Below are 21917 nucleotides of genomic sequence, written 5' to 3' on the forward strand. Positions count from 1 at the left end.
CCAGGTGGATACGCAAGTACCACATCATCTAAACTGTGAACCAGTCTGAGTTGATAAAATCTTCCTTAAAACAGACAGAACAATGTACTCTGCTATCCATCTGTTATCTCAGTACTGAGCAACCTCAGCTCAGAGGAAATTATAAGAGCAGAGGCAAAGGTTTATCCTCAGATTCATCCACATGTTCTTTCCATGAAGCATTTCATTTATTTTTACTATTCAAACAGCCAGTTTTATAAACGAAATAATAAACACAGTGTGACAAATGTGTTACATTTAACTATAATGTAAAATACGCTAGAACATCAGAGCTGGGATTTCTAATACATCGTATCGAATCTCAGCTCTGCCATTGGCTGTTGTACACAGGGTTGAATGAGCCGGACCAGAGTTCCACATAACTGGTTCAATAATGACCTCCGAGTTGGGGAATAATGCTGATCAGCATATGAACTCGCCTCATGCAGGTGAAAAGATGCAGTCCGCACTGCACACGTGTCGGAGGTGTGTCAAGTGCAAAGCTCTTCAGTCAGCATTGGAGGGTTGTAAAGGTGAAAGTAAAGGTGAAGCGTAACACAATCAGGGTAATAGGATACGACAAGATTAGGGGAGAAAATTGGGGGGCAAAATTAAAGAAAAGAGAAAAAAAAAACTATAATGGAACAAACACTAAATGAAATTGAATGAAATTAGAAAGACCAAGAGTACACGGACCCATACAGCAACGTATATTTTATTTATGTCTTAAAAAAAGGCTACAGCATACAAAGAATTCATAACGCTAAGCTTAGCACCCCAGTGGTCTAATTAAAAAACAAAAGGGCATGTCGAACATAAAGATTTGGTTAAAGCAGGCACTTTTAAATCCACTCTTTAAAGAGCATATTTAAAAGCAATGCCACATGCCTCCAGATACTATTCTGCTCATGCTGCGCAGAAGTTCTTCTATTTCTTTATTCAAGATCCAGTTAAGAAGTGTAAAATTTGCTAAACAAACCTCTACCTCTGATGTATTCCAACTAGGGGCTGTAAGACAAACAAAACACATTCGCTGTTCTTTTATATGGCTCATGTTTCATTTATAGAGCGTCTGTGCTCCCCATAGGGACCATTGTCAAACCAGATTAAAAACAAATCCCAACCAACAAATCAGAAAAAAAGCCAAAATACAAACCCTTTCAGCACAAACAGAGGAACAATATAACTGCAGGCTTACAGAAAGCTAGTTCGGTGGGGCCAGACTGCTCTGATAAGATTTATTTATTAGGATTTTAACGTCATGTTTTACACACGGTTACATTCATGACAGGACAGGTAGTTACTCACTTGCATGTGTTTGGACTGTGGGAAGAAACCGGAGTTCCCAAGAAAACCCATGCAGACACCGGGAAATAACATGCAAACTCCCCCCCCCTCCCCCCCGGGTTTCTTCTCACACTGCACTCACTGCCAGTCACAACAGTTTTCAAACTACAAGATTTTAAGTCGCCAAGTGGTTCAGTTTTATACTGAATGCCATTCCTGATGCAACCTTTCTTATTTCACCTGGCTTGGGACAGGCACTGAGAGCGCACTGACAAGTGTAGCTCCTAATAGCAAGGCTGTTTGTTCACCTCCTCAGACATCGGATGCTACGTTATTTCAGGTGGTTGCTAGGGTGTTGCTCAGTAAATGCTACAATATTTCAGGTAGTTGCTAGGGTGTTCCTCAGCGGATGCTACGTTATTTTAGGTAGTTGCTAAAGTGTTGCTTAGTTGATGCTATGATATTTCAGGTCGTTGCTAGGACGTTGCTCAGTGGATGCTACAATATTTCAGGTAGTTGCTAGGGTGTTGCTTGCATACCTGGAATATGCATACCTTGCATACCCGGAATATAGCTGAGCAACATCCTAGCAACTACCTAAAATATCATAGCATCCGCTGAGCAACACCCTAGGTTCCGATATTAACATGCTAGATATTTATCGGATCGAGTCATTGAACAGTTCACACAGCGACCGAGAGCTGATTTTTGAGCCCTGAGCAAACGGCAATTTGGCTCAAAGCTGGCACATCCGGCGGCGACCAGAAAATCAGGACAAAAATCATGGACCAACACAAATACCCCTGCAGTAGTACCTGTTCCACCCACCACCTACAGAGTGTTTTTAAACTTTTATGCTTTTTGGAGAACAGTTTTACAACCTCCTGACATTTACAAAAAATATAAAACAAAGCAGCGAGCGCTGGGACCAGGGGCGGGTGATTTTTACATTATCCACACTTCAGCACTTGGCAGTTCTGTACTGTGAGGACTGGCATGTCATGCTTGAACTGTTGTTCTTAGATATTTCCACTTCAAAATGACTGCACAGTAAACCAAGGATGCTCTAGCAGGGCAGAAATCTGACAAAAGGAACTTTCTCAACCTTCGCGTGCCATGCTGGAAGTCAGCAGGTTTATCAGACTGACCTGCTCTATATTCAGCGTTCGCCTATAGAGGCTGCAGGGCTGAACGCTTCACATAAGTCGTTTAAAATTTTACGATTAAGGTTTTAGAATGAAATGGCTTCGTTTTGGCCAGGGAACTGCTAAATGCATCTAAAATGCATCTTGATCTTAAGTAAACCACATCATTCAGACTTCATTAATCTACCTTATAAAGATTGTTTTAAAAAGGCTTTAATCCAAATGCTGCCAGCTCAGCTCCTTGTTAAAAACAGTAATCCACTGCATGTCTATCAGAATCTGCAGGGAACAGTTTAAAAGTCAAACTTCAGAGTGCTTTATCAGCTTTTCCTTTCATTCAGTTGATCCAGTATTATAGGGGGCAGCACAGTGGATCATCCTGGTCTGCATACCTGATTCGGTTCAGTTTTTAAATGCTGTTCCTGATGCAACCTTCCTTATTTCACCCGGCTTGGGACCGGCACTGAGAGTGCTCTGACAAGTGTAGCTCCTAATAGCAAAGCTGTTCGGCCACCCCCTTAGACATCGGATGCTATGTTATTTTAGATAGCTGCTCAGTGGATGCTGCATTATTTCAGGTAGTTGCTAGGGTGTTGCTCAGTGGATGCTACAATATTTCAGGTAGTTGCTAGGGTGTTGCTCAGTGGATGCTACAATATTTCAGGTAGTTGATAGGGTGTTGCTCAGCGGATGCTGAGATATTTCAGGTAGTTACTAGGGTGTTGCTTAGTGGATGCTACAATATTTCAGGTACTTGATAGGGTGTTGCTCAGTGGATGCTACGATATTTCAGGTAGTTGCTAGGGTGTTGCTTGCATACCTGGAATCATCCACTGAGCAATACCCTAGTAACTACCTGAAATATTATAGCATCCGCTGAGCAACACCCTAGTAACTACCTGAAATATCATAGCATCCGCTGAGCAACACCCTAGTAACTACCTGAAATATCATAGCATCCACTGAGCAACACCCTAGTAACTACCTGAAATATCATAGCATCCACTGAGCAACACCCTAGTAACTACCTGAAATATCATAGCATCTGCTGAGCAATACCCTAGTAACTACCTGAAATATCATAGCATCCACTGAGCAACACCCTAGTAACTACCTGAAATATCATAGCATCCACTGAGCAATACCCTAGCAACTACCTGAAATAACATAGCATCTGCTGAGCAATACCCTAGTAACTACCTGAAATATCATAGCATCTGCTGAGCAATACCCTAGTAACTACCTGAAATATCATAGCATCCGCTGAGCAATACCCTAGCAACTACCTGAAATATCATAGCATCTGCTGAGCAATACCCTAGTAACTACCTGAAATATCATAGCATCTGCTGAGCAATACCCTAGCAACTACCTGAAATAACATAGCATCTGCTGAGCAATACCCTAGCAACTACCTGAAATATAGTAGCATTACATGGTGATGTCTGAACACTTCACAGCCTTGCATGTATTAAAATCAGCTGTTTTTCAATAACATTCAATTCCTATCAGGCCCGAATTTTATGGCTGAGCACGTCCCTTCAAGTTCTCTGCGATTTATTAACTGTCGTTCCGTGTGCTTTCCATCAAGTTTCTAGTTTGCAAGTCATGCAACACATCGTACAGCATTTTTTTAAGTGTAAAATGAATTCTCAAATCTAAGCATGGCTGATATATTACAGCCCCATTATAGCAGCCAGGTTAGACGTTCCAGCAGTAAGTGGAAGGAGCATGTCTGTGATGAGTAAAGATGGGGCAGTCGCATTCAATATACATAATCAGAAAAAACTTCAATTCCATTACTGAGCAAAGAGTCTGGCATGTTGCATTACTGCAGATATAATAAATGCTGAGGACATGATAGAGAAAGCAGAAAAAGGAGAATTTCTCCTGCTCGACATTTTTTTCCATAGGAAATTGTATAACAGCGTTAGCTTAAATGTCTTGGATCAATCTAGTGATAAATCACCATCTGTCCTGCAGGTGATTTCAATGGAAATGTAATGTTACACTTAGCAGTCTGAAAGTGGTGAGCTCCACCAGTTCTATATACATCAGTGCATAGCTTTCGTCTCAGCACGGCCCTTTGAAGAGAACCAGAAGCTTTGCGAAATGTTAATCGTGTCTGTGTTCATCAAAGGCTTCAAACACTCCATCGCATTGCATCGTATTGCCTTTTTTACCCAATTTCCTCTTAGTCTAGACGTATCCAATTACCTCATCGTAATTCATCTCTACTGCTGCAGACCTCCACTCCTGACTGAGAAGAGTCACACCCGCTCCGACACGTGTGCAGTACCGGCCCATCTTTTCACCCGCACTAGGTGGGTTCATATGGGGATCTGTTTCTCGCACGGAGGGTCACGCACTGATCCCAATTATCCCCCGTCTCATTGTGTCTGCGCCATCGACCAGCCAGCAGAGGCAACAATTGCAGCAATTATTAACAGTACTGTGACGGTATACTGTCTAAGCAATTGAAGGTTAAGGTTAAGGGAACCCCGGTCTTGAAATTCCTACTGCACAGTTTTTGTGGGAGGAAACCGGAGCACCCAGAGTAAACCCACGCAGACATGGGGAGAACATGCAAACTCCACACAGAAAGGACCTGGACCGCCCCACCTGGGGATCGAACCCAGGACCTTCTTGCTGTGAGGCGACAGTGCTACCCACTAAGCCACCGTGCCGCCCCTATAAATATTGTAATAAATTAGTAATAGCTTCTCTTAATTGAATCACATGTAATAAATACTACCTAATATTAAACAGAAACAGAAAAGACATGTCAGAATGGACCAACTGAAATGATTTGGACGTTTTAATATTTAATGCATGTTATAATATTAAATTATTCTATTTGATATTGAAGAGGTTTAGATAAACTGGTTTTCAAGCACTGATTTATTCCGTTTTTATTATCATTTCAACTTTGCATGGTGATTAAAATAAGTTCTTATAATACGTATTACAAACATTCCTAATTTTTCACGGTAGATACAGACGGGACAGATAAAGAGATGAAGACCACATGCCGAGCAGCATCACGTCCTCTGCATGACACTGCGAGTCCAGTCAGCTCGAATTACTATCAGCAGAAAATACAATGACCTGGACAACTGAAAATTTTTCAAGACTTTTAGTAAGAACTTAAAAGTGCTTGGTATCAGAGAGTACAACTTCAAATTAAGGAACACAGAGGAGAGAGCTAATCTGACATCTCCACCTAGTGTCTGGCTATCTGAGTCATTCTGAGTGAGGAAATGAGATGCCTCATTGAGGCGCCTAATTGAGATAGAAATCAGCTATGTAATTACCACAACTTTCAACTGCGCTGCTAGGCGAGTACACTCAACGTGAAAGCTGTCACTTTTTACCAAGATTTGTGTCTGTATGGCACTCATTTCTTTTTAAACTAACTACACTATATGTTCAAAAGTATGTGGACAGCCTGTTTTTGCATTTATCCCCCAGTTCCCTCACAATATAGTTCTATCCAATTATCCAATTACTGCTGCTGAGCTCCGTTATTTCCTGACTGAGGAGGGCTGCGACTAATGCCTAGTTCACACTACACGATCTTTGCCCTGATTTTCGCTCGGCAACTGGTCGGCGCTAGATTTGCCGGCTCGGGAGCAACTCGACGTTCGTTCGGCGATCGAAACTCGGCTCTCAATCGCTATGTGTGAACTACCCAACAACTCGATCCAACCGAAGAAAAGATTTCTAGCATGTCAGATATCTCAATCTGAGTTGCCCGACTGGCAATGAGTGCTATGTCGAACAGCCAATGAGAACGCAAGATACGGGGTGAGTGGAAACGCAGGGGAGGGGTTGTAAAAAGGTGGGACAGGGGCATAATATAGTTTATCAGAATATCAGAATACATCGGCACACACAAGTTTTACAGTATTTCTGACCTGATCGTTCTCTACAAAACATAACACCAACATTGCATTGCAAACAATATTTATTAACCTCCAACTCACTATAGAACAATCCATGCTGTTCATGTAGCAAAATCCACTCAGATTCATTTATTTTTCCTCTTTGATTTTACATCAAAGCACATCAGCGCACAAACTTTGATCGCTCGCTACTTGTTGACGTGCATTTTCGGACGTGGTATCATTAAACCTCTCGTCACTTCTTGCGTTTGTTTTCGTGACAGAACGTAGTTTGGGAGACCAGAGAAGCTCGCCTGTGATTCCAGTTGGTGCTAGATCGTGTGGTGTAAAACCCCTTATCGCTGATCAGTCGTGTAGTATGAAATACACACCGACTTGAAATACTCCTGATTACAAGAGATCCAGTCGTGTAGTGTGAACTGTACAGCGACCTCACGAGTTGGAAAGTCATGTGGTTTGAACTTGGCATAACACGCACCTGCACAACAAGGGCAAATATGGAGATCCGTATTGCGCACCGATGTTTATTATCTCCAGTCTATATGTAGGTGCAATCGATCAGACAGTGGAGGTTGAGGTCGTAATAGCAGCAGTTAATGGGAAATCCCCTCTGACATTCCCACCCTCAGATGAGACAATCATTGTCCATGTAGACAGCTGGAGGACAGTCCTTCTAATTAGAGTTCAGATGTTTAAGCCACACCCATTGCTCGTGGAATATATTCATTAACAATTTTACATCAACATACCAAAGAGGACATTTTGAACATATCTGAATGTCCCCAATCTCCCCAATATATTGTGATTATAACCTTGCTTGTTAACAACTATTTGTTATACAACAGAACTATGCGTCCACCCCAATACCAGGACATAATGCTTTACTAATTATCAAACTGCTTCTGTGCTCTCTGCTTAGCTTTGTCCCAGTTGGCACATTACCCTCTTGCTAGGGTTAAAATGTAGTTACACTACTTACTGCTCATTTGGTATCCAATTTAGAGCATTATTATGCAGTTTATCTGTTTACCACTGTATCTGCTTTCACATGCTCATGCAGTGACCGATTTAATCAGCTGAAGCGTTTAAGTTCCACCCACACCCATTAGCACTAGGGTTGGTTAGTGAAGAGCTTGGGCAATTCCAGTTTAAGAAGAGGCTTTTCCAAAGTGCCTCAACGACTCCTACTTCCATACAAAATGCCTTTCTGGACACCTGAATGCACTAGACGTGTATAAACTGTAGCTTATAGCAGACTAACGGCTGTGATTTATTATGCAAATTGTGCCTGGCACAGCCCACTAAATGCATTCTGCTTGAGGTGGAGTGTTCAAAAGATGCTGTAAAATAGTGGAAATTAACCATGAAGTTTTACAAAAGCTTAAGAGGAAACAGAAAATGCTAGCTGAAAGCTGTTAGATAAAATATCAAGGTGTCCATAAACTTTTGGTGATTTGTGCTTCTCCTCTGGCCTCTGTGTTGCAACAAGGGTACTCTATTCAGCAAAAGCTAACCATAACACCTGTTTTATCCCCTCTCTCTGAATATAACAGCTTCAACACTCCTAACCATTACATTGCTTCTGGGCTATGCTTATAAGTAATTCTCTTTGTGCTCTACTATTTGAATTCCACTAAGCTCAGACAAAAGCAGCTCTCACACTCTCACGTACACATCAGCTATATGACCTCGCTTCTTCATATAGTAAACGGGCGGCACGGTGGCTAAGTGGGTAGCACTGTCGCCTCACAGCAAGAAGGTCCTGGGTTCGATCCCCAGGTGGGGCGGTCCGGGTCCTTTCTGTGTGGAGTTTGCATGTTCTCCCCCTGTCTGCGTGGGTTTCCTCCGGGTGCTCCGGTTTCCTCTCACAGTCCAAAAACATGCAGTCAGATACTAAATTGTCCATGACTGTGTTCGATATAACCTTGTGAACTGATGAATCTTGTGTAATGAGTAACTACTAATGAGTTCCTGTCATGAATGTAACTAAAGTGTAAAACATGACGTTAAAATCCTAATAAACAAACAAACAATCATATAGTAAACTGAAAGATTACTCTGACTGACTGTGTGTGATGAGTTCCTTCCTGTGCGCACAGTTTTGCAGGACTTTTTCTCTCAAACTCGATGACAAATGACACTGGGGTAGAAGATCTGAGCAGAAAGATCTCTTGATGTTCTTGCAGTTGCGAACTAGCTATTAGGCACACATACACTGATCAGCCATAACATTAAAACCACCTCCTTGTTTCTACACTCACTGTCCAGTTTATCAGCTCCACTTATCATATAGAAGCACTTTGCAGTTCTACAATTACTGACTGTACTCCATCTGTTTTTCTACATATCTTTTTAGCCTGTTTTCACCGTTCTTCAATGGTCAGGACCACCACAGAGTAGGTATTATTTGGGTGGTGGATCATTCTCAGCACTGCAGTGACTGATATGGTGGTGGTGTGTTAGTGTGTGTTGTGCTGGTATGAGTGGATCAGACACAGCAGCGCTGATGGAGTTTTTAAACACCTCACTGTCACTGCTGGACTGAGAATAGTCCACCAACCAAAAATATATCCAGCCAACAGTGCCCCATAGGCAGCGTTCTGTGACCACTGATGAAGGTCTACAAGATGACCAACTCAAACAGCAGCAATAGATAAGCGATCGTCTCTGACTTTACATCTACAAGGTGGACCAACTAGGTAGGAGTGTCTAACAGAGTGGACAGTGAGTGGACACGGTATTTAAAAACTCCAGCAGCGCTGCTGTGTCTGACCCACTCATACCAGCACAACACACACTAACACACCACCACCACGTCAGTGTCACTAAATAATACCTGCTCTGTGGTGGTCCTGTGGGGGTCCTGACCATTAAAGATCAGAGTGAAAGCAGGCTAAAAAGCTATGTAGAGAAACAGATGGACTACAGTCAGTAATTGTAGAACTACAAAGTGCTTTTATATGGTAAGTTGAGCTGATAAAATGGACAGTGTGTGTAGAAACAAGGAGGTGATTTTAATGTTATGGCTGATCGGTGTATGTTGTTATGCCATCCACAATGTTTGTTAATTAATCCTCTTGGCTCACATTCTTATTTGAGCACTATTCCCCACTCAGCATTGACATATGGTGTTTAAAAATCCCAGTGCATTTCTGTCAGGTAAATTTTGCTTAAATGTAGGTGGGGAAAATCAGTTATTTAGTTTAATATGTAGGAACAACCAAACAGTAATGTTGTAATAATATGGATATTGTGGTAAGCAGCCGACTCTCTGTCACAGGAGAATTTACTTAGGATTTTAATGTCATGTTTTTCACACTTTGTTTACATTCATGACAGAAACAGTAGTTACTTCATTACACAAGATTCATCAGTTCACAAGTTTAATGTCAAACACAGTCATGGACAATTTTGCATCTCCAGTTCACCTCACCTGCATGTCTTTGGACTGTGGGAGGAAACCAGGCAGACCTGAGGAGAACCTGCAAACTCCACATAGAAAGGACCCAGACCACTCCACCTGGGGATCAAACCCAGGACCTTCTTGCTGGTGTCACAGGAGGATAAGCAGGAAACCATCTACGGTTGGCTTACGCACCGGCCGCAAGAGCGCTGTTTCCCCTGATGCAGTGTGCCCTCGGCGGAAACAGTAATGAGGGTTAATATGGGAATAATGGCTGATGGCCAATTTTGCCCATCCGACCAGTAGCTGAACTGAGATTTGAACTTGGGGGGTTCAGAATTCAAGCGGAATATCCTGCTGTGCCGCCTGTCAGCAATAAAACGGCTTTCCGACAGCCATCAAACATCTCTAGGATAGAAAAATAATAATAAAAAAAAACCCAACAATCTAATAACCAACAAGAAATAGCTACAATGCTTTGCTATTAAAATTAAATGTACTAGCCAGGCAATACAGCAGGGCAGGATTTAGAGGGATTGGTAGGGTTTAAGGGAATGAACAAGCATTACACAAGTTAATAATCTAAACCTATAGTGTCAGTGTCAGTTGATCAATTTAGATAAACTACAGTGTACACCTGCCTGCGCGCCTTCACTCACCCATTCATCCTTTCATAATCAGCAACTCAGATCTACAGGGTGAATAATCAAGCTTGTGATACAGGACATAAAACTAATTTACTTTCATTTCATGGCTCCGAATTTTTTTTAAACCAAAGATGCACCAGAGAGATTAGCCATATTGATCTTTGAGGAGGGAACTGTCGACCACTTAGAACTGAGAAGTAGAAAAAAAAAAACAACTGATCAGTTTCAGTTCTGACCCTGCTGCTTTCCCATTCGCTATAGTTTTGTGGTATATTATCCCCAAGTTAAAAAAAATTATACTGGCGCAAGAAAGCTGCATCTGTGATTTTAAGGCATTTAAGCTATTGAATAACTTCTCTGTTGGGGGGGGGGGAGTCTGACTAGTTGGGGTGCTGCAATTTCCCTCCATTAATTAGGGGCGGCACAGTGGCTAAGTGGGTAGCACTGTCGCCTCACAGCAAGAAGGTCCTGGGTTCGATCCCCAGGTGGGGCGGTCCGGGTCCTTTCTGTGTGGAGTTTGCATGTTCTCCCCGTGTCTGCATGGGTTTCCTCCGGGTGCTCCGGTTTCCTCCCACAGTCCAAAGACATGCAAGTGAGGTGAACTGGAGATGCAAAATTGTCCATGACTGTGTTTGACATTAAACTTGTGAACTGATGAACCTTGTGTAATGAAGTAACTATCATTCCTGTCATGAATGTAACCAAAGTGTAAAACATGACGTTAAAATCCTAATAAACAACAAACAAACAAACCATTAAATTAGACTTACATAAACTAGAGAAATGTAAAAAAGGCCCCTTTTTTATATTTTGTTTATTCATTTTCTCCCTTTTTCTCCCTTTTTAGCACGTCCAATTGCCCGATTGCCAACACAATATTAGGAGGTTGGTCATAATGTTACACGCCTCCAATGTCACAAGGTACAGTACAATCTGTCCAGGTAGAGAAACCAAATCCAGGCGTACTGTGAGATATTAAACATCTTATGTGGAACAACTGCCGCAATGGGTTTACTGTTTAAAGATTCCCAATCCACTGACTTACCCGTCAATCCACAGCAGTGCCCGCAAGCTCCTCAACACCAAAACAACCTGAAGCAAATCAGCCAAATACTGATCTGATGTTTTGTTCTAAATAAGCCTGGCACAAAGATTGATCATCTGGCAGAAATGAGAGAAGGCTACAGGCATGACTGATCACCGATGGGTGTTTTTTGTGAGACGTGAAGAGCGTGACGGGATTCCGACAGCAATGAGGGAAGCAGAACAGAACTGCGAGATGCTGTCAGAGAAGAGAGAGGAACTCACCCTTGTGGTTGATACATCTGATACACTGCTTGCTCTGGACGTCCCACATCCTGACAGTCTCGTCGTGGGAGCCTGACAGAAGCAGTGTGCCGTCCATGGACACCGACAAGCAAGTCACCCCGTTCCTGCGAACAACAAGGAATCACAGTCAAGGATTCTAGTCTTCACTGGGTTCAGTTCAAAATGTTAACAGGGCAACTCGAACACTTCAAATGTATCACCTTTCTGGCTTTTAGAAATTAAATTGCTTTTGTACACCGACTAGGCATAACATTATGACCATTAACAGGTGAAGTGAATAACACTGATTATCTCTTCATCACAGCACCTGTTAGTGGGTGGGATATATTAGGCAGCAAGTGAACATTTTATCCTCAAAGTTGACGTGTGAGAAGCAGGAAAAATGAACAACCGTGACGATTTGAGCGAGTTTGACAAGGTCCAAATTGTGATGGCTAGACGACTGGGAGCATCTCCAAAACTGCAGCTCTTGTTGGGTGTTCCCAGTCTGCAGTGGTCAGTGTCTATTAAAAGTGGTCCAAGGAAGGAACAGTGGTAAACCGGTGACAGGGTCATGGGCGGCCAAGGTTCATTGATGCACGTGGGGAGTGAATGTTGGCCCGTGTGGTCCGATCCAACAGACGAGCTACTGTAGCTCAAATTGCTGAAGAAGTTAATGCTGGTTCTGATAGAAAGGTGTCAGAATACACAGTGCATCGCAGTTGCAGGGCTGTTTTGGCAGCAAAAAGGGGACCAACACAATATTAGGAAGGTGGTCATAATGTAATGTTTTCTCCCAATTTTGCGTAGTCAATTTGTCTTCCGCTGCTGGCTATATTGCTGCTCACGCCTCCTCCAATCCGAGCTTAGCGGAACCCTTCTTCACCTATGCACTCTGACACAGGCGCCTCGCTGTCTGCCAATCAGGGTCCTTACACAGCGTTTGAAGACCCCACCCACATCCAGCCCTAGCAGAACCATGTCTGCTGCAGGCACTGCCAATTATGCCCGCTAGATGGCGCCCAGCCGACCGGTGGCAACGCCGAGTTTCAAACAGAGGAAGTTCAGAATCTCTGCGCTGGTGTGCTAGAGGAATATCCCGCTGTGCCACCTGGGCGCCTTTCATTTTATTTACAAAATACCTCGCAAACCGTTTCAAAAACAGTAACGGGCCGTAAAAGGCCTGCAGGCCATAGTTAACCAAACATCATGACTGGTAGTGGAATTTATTTTCTCTCAGTGATGCTCATTTATTCAGGTCCTGGTACAGAAAAGCACTAACATACTACTGCTGTGTTTAGTGTTAATTGAGATTAAGGTCAGTGCTCTGTGCAGGCTGCTGGAGTCTCTCCACACTAAACTCTTCAAACCACATCTTTGATTTTGATGGGAAGGTTTAATATGAGTGGGATTTATTTTCCACAAGGCTTGATAAAGTCAAGTGACCTGAGTTCAGTTAAGTGAACTTTAGTGAACAAGAGGGTAAAATATGGATGTGGGACACCTTTGTTTCTTGAAATTAATACATTCCTTTTAAATTGTTTAGTATGCTTTGTTTAAGGATGTGAAATCTTTTAGGGTAATGAATATCCAATAACGGGTTAAATTAAAAGTGCACTGAAAAGCATTTTGCAGGATTTTGAAACTAAATGTAATATATGACTAAGACAACCAGCTTTAAATAACAGTTTCACATTTTGAGAGAAATACGTTATCCATCACCATTAGTCAAATAATTAAACCAATTTCACTGATAATTGGGTCTCGACAGGCAGCACACTATGTCACAATAGAAAAACAATCATGAAAAGACTGGGGCAAAGTATTTAATTTATAGACATGGGGACTCCAGTAAACCATGGAGAAAACGTGCTTGCCTTTAAAATGATTAGCTTTTATTATTCCATCAATAGAAAGTGAGTGCCAAAAATGTATTCATGTCATGGGAGGGTTGGAAGGCAAAAAAAACCCCACTAAGAACCAAGATACACATAAAGGCTTGTCACACATTTGCCAAAAAAATACACCCTAATAATCAAACCTTTTGGGATAACATTCTGTAAACTGATGAAGTCAAAAGTGGAACATATTGCCCAGGGGGGGTCCCAATACATCTGGTGCAAAGATATTGTAGCAGTCCACAATAAGAACATCATACAAACTTGGTGGTGTTGGTGGTTTGTGGATGCTTTGATGGTTTAGGCCAGATCTGGTTTGAGTCTCGGCAGTGCTATTGGCTGGTTGGGTGTTGACACAGACACAGATCTGGTTCCAGTCTCAGCAGTGATATGGGCCGTCTGGACATCGATACACACAGATCTGGTTCGAGTCTCGGCAGTGCTATTGGCTGGTTGGGCGCTGACACAGACACAGATCTGGGTTCAAGTCTCAGCAGTGCTATTGGCCAGTTGGGTGCTGACACAGACATAGATCTGGGTTTGAGTCTCAGCAGTGCTATTGGCCAGTTGGGTGTTGACACAGACACAGTTCTGGGTTCGAGTCTCAGCAGTGCTATTGACTGGTTGGGCCCTGACACAGACACAGATCTGGTTCGAGTCTCGACAGTGCTATTGGCCAATTGGGCACTGACACGAACACAGATCTAGGTTCGAGTCTCAGCAGTGATATGGGCCGTCTTGACATCGATACACACAGATCTGGTTCAAGTCTCAGCAGTGCTATTGGCCAGTTGGGCGCTGACACAGACACAAATCTGGGTTCGATTGGTTTCAGATATTTACATTTTGCCATTCAGCAGTATATACAGTTTACAGTCTGAGCAACTGAGGGTTATGGGCCTTGATCAAGGGCCCAACAGCAGCAACTTAGCAGTTGTGAGGCTTGAACCAGCGGCCTTCTGATTACTAGTCCAATACCTTAAGCACTAGGCTACAGTTTGCCCTGTGACATCTGTCATTAATTCAGACACTTTCATTCAGTGTAGTGTAGATGGCTGGTCCACATCTTGGTGTTTACAGCCAGCTAGTGTTTGGAAATCAGTTGGTCAGTCGAGAAACGAAAACGCCTCTACTAGGCTAAGCTTCAAAAGTTCAACAGCTGCACTGATCAGGAAGAAATGCTTTTATAAGCACTTAAAGTTTGCAGCTGAAACGGAGCCATTAGAACGGTCTGGTTTCTGTATTTTATACCTCCTGAGTGATGGGACATAGATAAAGAGCAAATTTAAGCAGATTTAATCATCTTACTTGTGGCCTTTAAACACCTGATTGCCTTCGCTCTCAGACTGGAAGGTCTTATCATGACTTAAAGCCTGTAAACAGAGAGAGAAGAAGGAAAAAGAAACATTACAACAAACCAAAGACAACATGTTGCGTATCTAACAGGCTTCAAGCAAAGCAGCTCTGATGTATAGCCCAGGTATAGCGCTAAAGCTAAAGCATCCATTAGGTTAGAGGGTGTTTTGGCAGTGATCATCATCTGAATGGTTAAATCGATTGCCTCAATTACATCAATTAGGGAAGAAGCGGTAGCAGATGCACGGGCGGTCCCGGTTTCTAAGCTGGACTGCTGCTGACTCAAACAATTATATCATTTCTTTTAATGGCTTGCTCAAGGATTCTCAATTAAAGATGACAAGTGAGGTTCAAAGAAGGATTACTGTGTAGACAGCCGAAGGCATTTAACATGAATATGTATTTAGTATGAAGTCTGGACTGGAATAATTAGGAGCCACAAATCAGAGCATGAAATTATAAAATTTTTATAAACTGAAAACCTCACGCGAGTGTCAAATTGCAACGGAAAGCAGTAAAGAAGAGTATATAAAAGAGGTAAATGCTCATTAATCCACTGAAAAGCTTGTCAGGCGACATGTTTGAAGGCATCATGACTGCCTTTAGCAACAGACTTTCTTTTGCAGAAGGTTTTTGACAGGGATAAACTCTTCCTGTGCTGCTATCTGAGCCATGGTGGACATAAAAACTATTAAGTCTAATGGACAGTTAAGTTTTTAAGTCCAATTTTACATACTTTTAGGAAGCAGCCAGAATTTTACCCTGACAGAACATCAAACTGATACCCCGGCTCGCTGATCAGTCAAGCCAAAATATTCCAGGATGTGTAAAATGACTGGCAAAGTGTTATTAATGTGACCTATTACTGACTGTAGTCTATCTGATGCTCCTACCTCCATACTTCACTGCATCGTCCACACACACATTCATTCAATAGTTTCATCTGACAAAGAAGAACTGAGTGAAGATTTGAGTGAGAAGGAACAGAGATGATTGTAGTGTGGTTAACTGCATATTCTTCACTGTGTACCTGTTGTTCATGCTGCTTTCAGATCATCCTGCATTATATTTTCGATAGTCTGAAGGCATGTTGTAAAATCTGGCATAGCGCACCTATCCTGGAAGACCTCCCCTACCTTTCTACATCAACTGTCAATAAAAGGGACCCTATAAGACCTCCAATGACCAGACATTTTTTGGGTGGTGGACCATTCTTAGCACGGCAGTAGCATTAACATGGTAATATCATGGTTGTGTATGCTTCATTGGTATAAGTGTAGCAGGTGCAGGAGTACTGTTGGGATATCAAAACATTTTATTATCAGTGATGAGAGGGGAACAGTGCTCCATCCACAAAAGCTGGAGGACAAAAGAAATTGCTCTAAATTGCTCAGCAAATTGCTCAAAAAAGTACTGCAGCAACACTGATTCCAGTTTAACACACTACTATGTACCTTGTAGAAACCCTATTTCTGGAAGCGTGAAGGCATTTTGTAAAATGCAATAAAACTGAATAAAAAGAATCTGTTATTTGTTAATTATGTTGAACCTGACAAAAGTACTAAGAAAAGACGTGATGTTTCAACTAATTTAAGTGTATTTTGTAAATATAAACAAATTTAGATTTTGATTTCTCCAACAACAAGTAAACCATTGTTAAACGTGTGTGATGTTCAATCCCTCAGAGAGTATTGCAAAAAAAACGTCTACAGTGATAAATTATAGTAACATGGGATCAGGAGTACTTCAGAAAACTGTTGTCACTTAGCACAGTCTACCGCTGCATTAACAACTACAACCTGAAACTCTGTTACACAAAGAGAAACTCGTATATCAATTTTACACAAAAGGCTGCAGAGTACTCTGGGTCTGTGCTCATCTCAGATTAACAATGGGGTCAGATGAGTCATTGTTTTAGGGGAAAAGGATGTTGATTTCTCCATGTCTATTTATTTATTAGGATTTTAACATCATGTTTTACTCACTTTGGTTTTATTCATGACAGAACAGGTAGTTACTCGTTACACAACATTCCTCACTTTACAAGTTTAATGTCAAACACAGTAATGGACAATTTTGTATCTCAAAGAGACCTCACTTGCATGTCTTTGAACTGTGGGAGGAAACCGGAGCTCCCAGTAGAAACCCACGCAGACACGGGGAGAAGTTTTTTCCATGTCAAAGATGAACACAGTTGTAGCTTATTGGTTAAGATACTGGACTAGTAATCAGAACCATCGCCAGGTTGCCACTGAGTCCTTGAGCAAGACCCTCAATTGCTCAGATTGTATACTGTATATATATATTGTATATATGTCACAACTGTAAGTCGCTTTGGATAAAAGAGTCCACTAAATGCTGAAAATGTAAACATGAATTAAGCCATGAGGCCGGCACTCCAGATCTGCAATTAGAATAAAAGCGACGATACCAAATGTCAAATTCCTGTGGTTTTTGATTACTTCAAATTAGTACATTATCCGATCGACTGGGCGCCCCCTAGTGGGCACAAGTGGCAGTGCCTGCAGCAGACAAAATTGGCCACTAAAGTCTGCTGGGTAGGAAAGGACCGAACTAAAAAATAAATAAAAAAAGTGGGTGGGGTCTTCGGTCGATGCTGTGAGAGCGTTGAGAACAGTGTTTGCTTCTCCAAGTGCGAAAACTGGCCTCATGCGCAAACCCACCAAAGTATGGGAAAATAAGAAGGGGTCGATGGGAGCATGTGTTGGGCAAAATATACCCTCCTCGGACACGTTCGAGGTCTCCAGCTATGCTATGGATGAAAATGCATAAATAAAATAGCAAAAAAAAAAGTTATTGTAAACACCCCTTTCTGTATGAGTTATGAGGGTTAAGATGAGGCTCGTAGCTTTAGTGTAACCCAATTTGAATACTTTGTTTTAACTTTTGTTTCCCGTCTTTCTCACTGCATCTCGTCAGCAAACCTCTTCACCTATATTCCACGTATATATATCTCAGCCCGTATAAAGCTCTCGTCTATTTTTACGATGGCAGATTTTTACGATCCAGTGCTTTGTGTTGGCGTTTGAAAGTTTGTGCACTGCCCATGCATTGGTGACGGATCACAAAGCATGCAAGGAGACATGCACTGAAAGCACTAGCCTTTACATTCGACCTGCCTTTATGTACTCAAGTGTACGACAAATACCAATTACTGTCCCGTTCACTAGAAAAGAAGACGCCATTAAAGCCTCATATATATATATACACCCACTATCAGCTCCGGCTCTCCAGGCCAGGGGAGGCTCTTCTTTTATAGAGCCATCTGCAAGCACACTTTAGGAAATACGCCATCACGGCATTATGACATCAAATAAAAGCGGCGGCCAATATAGTAAACTCCACGCTAAGTGACGAGGGCGGCTTACCTAGGCAGAATTTTGACCAGATGGAAATGATGTGAGATGCGTGTAAAAAAAAAAAAAATTTAACTTTAAACAGTTGAATCATTTCATTACAATATGCTAATGCAGCACTGAAGATTCGCTGTTAGCTTTAATTACTCACTTGACTGGAATACAGGATTAAGGATAATTCAAGATAATATTAATAACAACAAGTCTCAGTCTCAGCATGCTGCGTTTTAGACAGCAAACAGCTTCAACGTTTGCGTTTGAGAAATCCAGGGACCTTGGAGACGTGTTCAGCCCAGATTTGTGTTTCTTTTGGTACTGATCTAATCAAGCGTATGATGCACAGCATCTTAGTTCATACAGGAACTGGATTGATTAAGAAATGAAAGTACTGTCACTGCATCTGCTTGAGTAAAACATCACTGTACCACTGCAGGTCTTCACATGGTTTGGACAGACAGAATAGATTCGGGTGGAGGGTGTGATTAAAGAGAGGGTTTAGTGGCCAAGTCTGGTGAAAGTTATTAAGATCGCCAACAGCACTTAGAGCGGCTTTAAGAGTAATAAGCTTGGCTGGGATTCCAGACACTGCTGCGGAATAAAAAACTAGGTCTTGTTACACAACCGGCTTAAAATTCTCTACACACTGTTAAAAAACTGTTATTACTGTGATTAACACTTCTGCATGGTGATAAATGTATCTGGGTCATAAAGGGCATCAAATTCACTTTTTTTACTTCAATTTATCTGACTGTTTTATAGCTTTAGACAAATGGTTCATTTCTTCTGTTTTACATTAATTAAAAGCTTAACACCACAGGTATTAAACCATCTTTTAAGGTTTTTTAACAGGTTTAGTCATTACTATTATCCTAAGAAATGGCTACTTATGTGTAATGTATCTTGCAGTTTTCTAATCGCCCACAATGCAATTATGTCACGACTGTAAATTATGTTCGCTTTGGGGCTACAGAGTTTTTCATGGTAGAGAATACAGAGCTGAATAAATGATGATAATTCTACAGTGAACTTACAATAGCTGTACATCTTGTAAGTTGTGTTAAATATTATGTTTTGGTTTCCCCATAGTTACAAAGGAACAAACCACATTTCCAGAGAAGCTGGGACATTTTGTTAAATGCCTTAAAAACTAATGTGTTCATTCTCTTGATCCTTTATTTAACTGACAAAAGTACCTGCACCCAAGTGGTGAAACAAACTTTACCTGTCCGTTCATACACTCGCTGTCTTCTTCTATTTTTTATTATATATTTTCTTTATGCATTTTCTCCCCTTTTTCTCCCTTTTCAGCATGTCCAATTGCCCGATTGCGTCATGCTTCCTCTCCACCAATGCCGTTCTCTGCTCTGATTGAAGAGAACGAGCTAACCCACAACCCCCTCCGACACGTGGGCAGCATGCCGTATGCATCTTATCACCTACACTTTGACGAGTGCAGTGCAGCCCAGCGTTGTGTACGGAGACACACCCTAAGAGCACTCTTTTCTCATCTCTGTGCAGGCGCTTCTAATCAGCCAGCAGAGGTTGTATTTGCATTAGTTATGAGAGAGAGACCCCATCCAGCTAAGTCCCGCCCCTATCTGAACAACAGGCCATTCGTTGTTCATGTGGCCGCTCAGCCCAGTCGGCAGGCAGAGCTGAGACTTGATACGATGTATTTGAGATCCAAGCTCTGGTTCCAGCGTGTGTTTTTACCGCTGCGCCACCTGAGCGGCCTGGCGTTGAGTTTAAAAGGCGTCGAGTTTCAAGGTATTTTTTCCCATAAGGATGTATGAACCAGGGCCGATCCAGGGATCCTCATAACTGGTGCAATTACGACCTCTGCTGGCTGATTGATGGTTCCAGCGTGTGTTTTTACCACTGCGCCACCTGAGTGGCCCACCACTCGCTGTCTTCAAATGACGATTGAGGACCTTCATCACCTCTTTACTAAACACTTAGGCTGAGCAATAACATGTACTTACTACCTTCTATAGCAGGTATACTTGGACTTGTATACTTGTCTACTTAAACTAGAGCAGTGGTGTCCAAACTTTTTTCTAGGAGGGCCAGATTTGATAATGTGAAAGTGCCCGAGGGCCAACAGTCCCTGATGACATTATTTTAAACAATAAAATACTGTTAATAAATAATTTTATTTTCACACAGCAAACATACAGAAACCAAATCAGAACATACAGAACAAGCTATTTGAATTTCTAACTAAACTTTAAAACTTTCAGAAATTGTATCGACTGAAAGAACGACACAGGAACTCTGAGTTTCTCTAAATTATTACTGGGCATAAGTTCTCTCCACCACTCAAATTCTTAGGTTGTTGTTTTAGTACAATACGTCATGTTAAATTTTGTCCACGTTAATCGTTGTTCGTACAGCCTGTGTGGCTTTTATCACGTCATATCATTGAGTACGGCTCATTCAGTGCTGAATATACCCTCCCCAGCAACAAAAGACAGATTGGCTATGCCTAAATAACAATGGAGAAAATACAATAAAAAAAAACAAGACTACCAGACATGCTTGCAAACGTTGGCGTTACACATCACAATTTTTTGAATACATATTTCAGGTTGGATTCTTATTAATAACCGAACAACCTTGAGGCAACCATATGATCTAAAGAACTCTGACATACCTTCTCCTTATCACAGGCTGTTTTGCTTGTGTTCTATTCTCACCTGAACCTTACATCCAGCCCTAACAAAAATACAAAATATTAAGGGTTAAAAAGCGGCATAATCCGTCTTTTCAAAAAGCTGCACCAAGCACCTTCAGTCACGATGAATGAACACTGCTGAGTAAAGACATCAGGAAGCTGTCTGCTGATCACGGACCTGTCCTATAAAATAAAGATTTCCCTCCAAGCAAGCAGCAGGAGTCTGGAAGGCTTAGGAGTTCACCAAAAAGTTAAAGGACGTGTGAGGGTTTGTAAAGATTAAACTCGACACGATGCACCGGGTTGATGGAAACATATAGAGACATAAAAGAACAGGTGTGTTCAAACTGTTACGCGACTAATGCGAACAGAACTACAGGAGCTCATGTTAGTTTAATATTTTAATATTTCAGCCGGGTAATAATCCACAGCTTCAGCTATGTCATTTTACATATTTGTTTTAACCTCTGGATCTTTCCTACTTTTATATCCAGATTGTGAATCAGGTGCCGCTTGCAAGCAAACCCCGATCTGATCAAAGGGAGTCGAATCACCACATGTGCCCAAAATCACCCGACAGTTTTAAGTTTCCAGCAACAAGAGTCCTGCTAAGCTCCATGTGACATGCTATTTCATTACTTTCTTTATTGATCAACACCTACCATGTATGTTATTGAGCTACACCTGCCATTTAGATGCCAATAGTGGCTACATCATAATTTATAACTACTGTAGGTTATTAAATTCACAAGAAATTTTTTAGAGCGTCTTTAGAGTTTGCTGAGTTTATAAAGAAAGAAATAAATTGTACATAAACTATCGCAGAGAGGATCACCAGTGTAGAGAAGCACACTTTTCCTTTGATTATGGAATCCCCAAAGGGGCAAAATGCACTCAAT

General features: G+C 41.7%; 1 protein-coding gene across 1 annotated transcript in view; it reads right to left on the reverse strand.

The window, feature by feature from the left end:
- Positions 1-21917, reverse strand: part of wdr18 (WD repeat domain 18) — a 74330-nt gene that overhangs the window by 11629 nt on the left and 40784 nt on the right. The window contains exons 6-7 of the mRNA XM_063012891.1: positions 14920-14984; positions 11714-11838 (exon numbers count right to left, since the gene is read on the reverse strand). Coding sequence (XP_062868961.1) covers positions 11714-11838; positions 14920-14984 — 190 coding nt within the window. The remainder of the gene's footprint in view (positions 1-11713; positions 11839-14919; positions 14985-21917) is intronic.

Source organism: Trichomycterus rosablanca, chromosome 17 (genome assembly GCF_030014385.1).
Source record: "Trichomycterus rosablanca isolate fTriRos1 chromosome 17, fTriRos1.hap1, whole genome shotgun sequence".
NCBI lineage: Eukaryota > Metazoa > Chordata > Actinopteri > Siluriformes > Trichomycteridae > Trichomycterus > Trichomycterus rosablanca.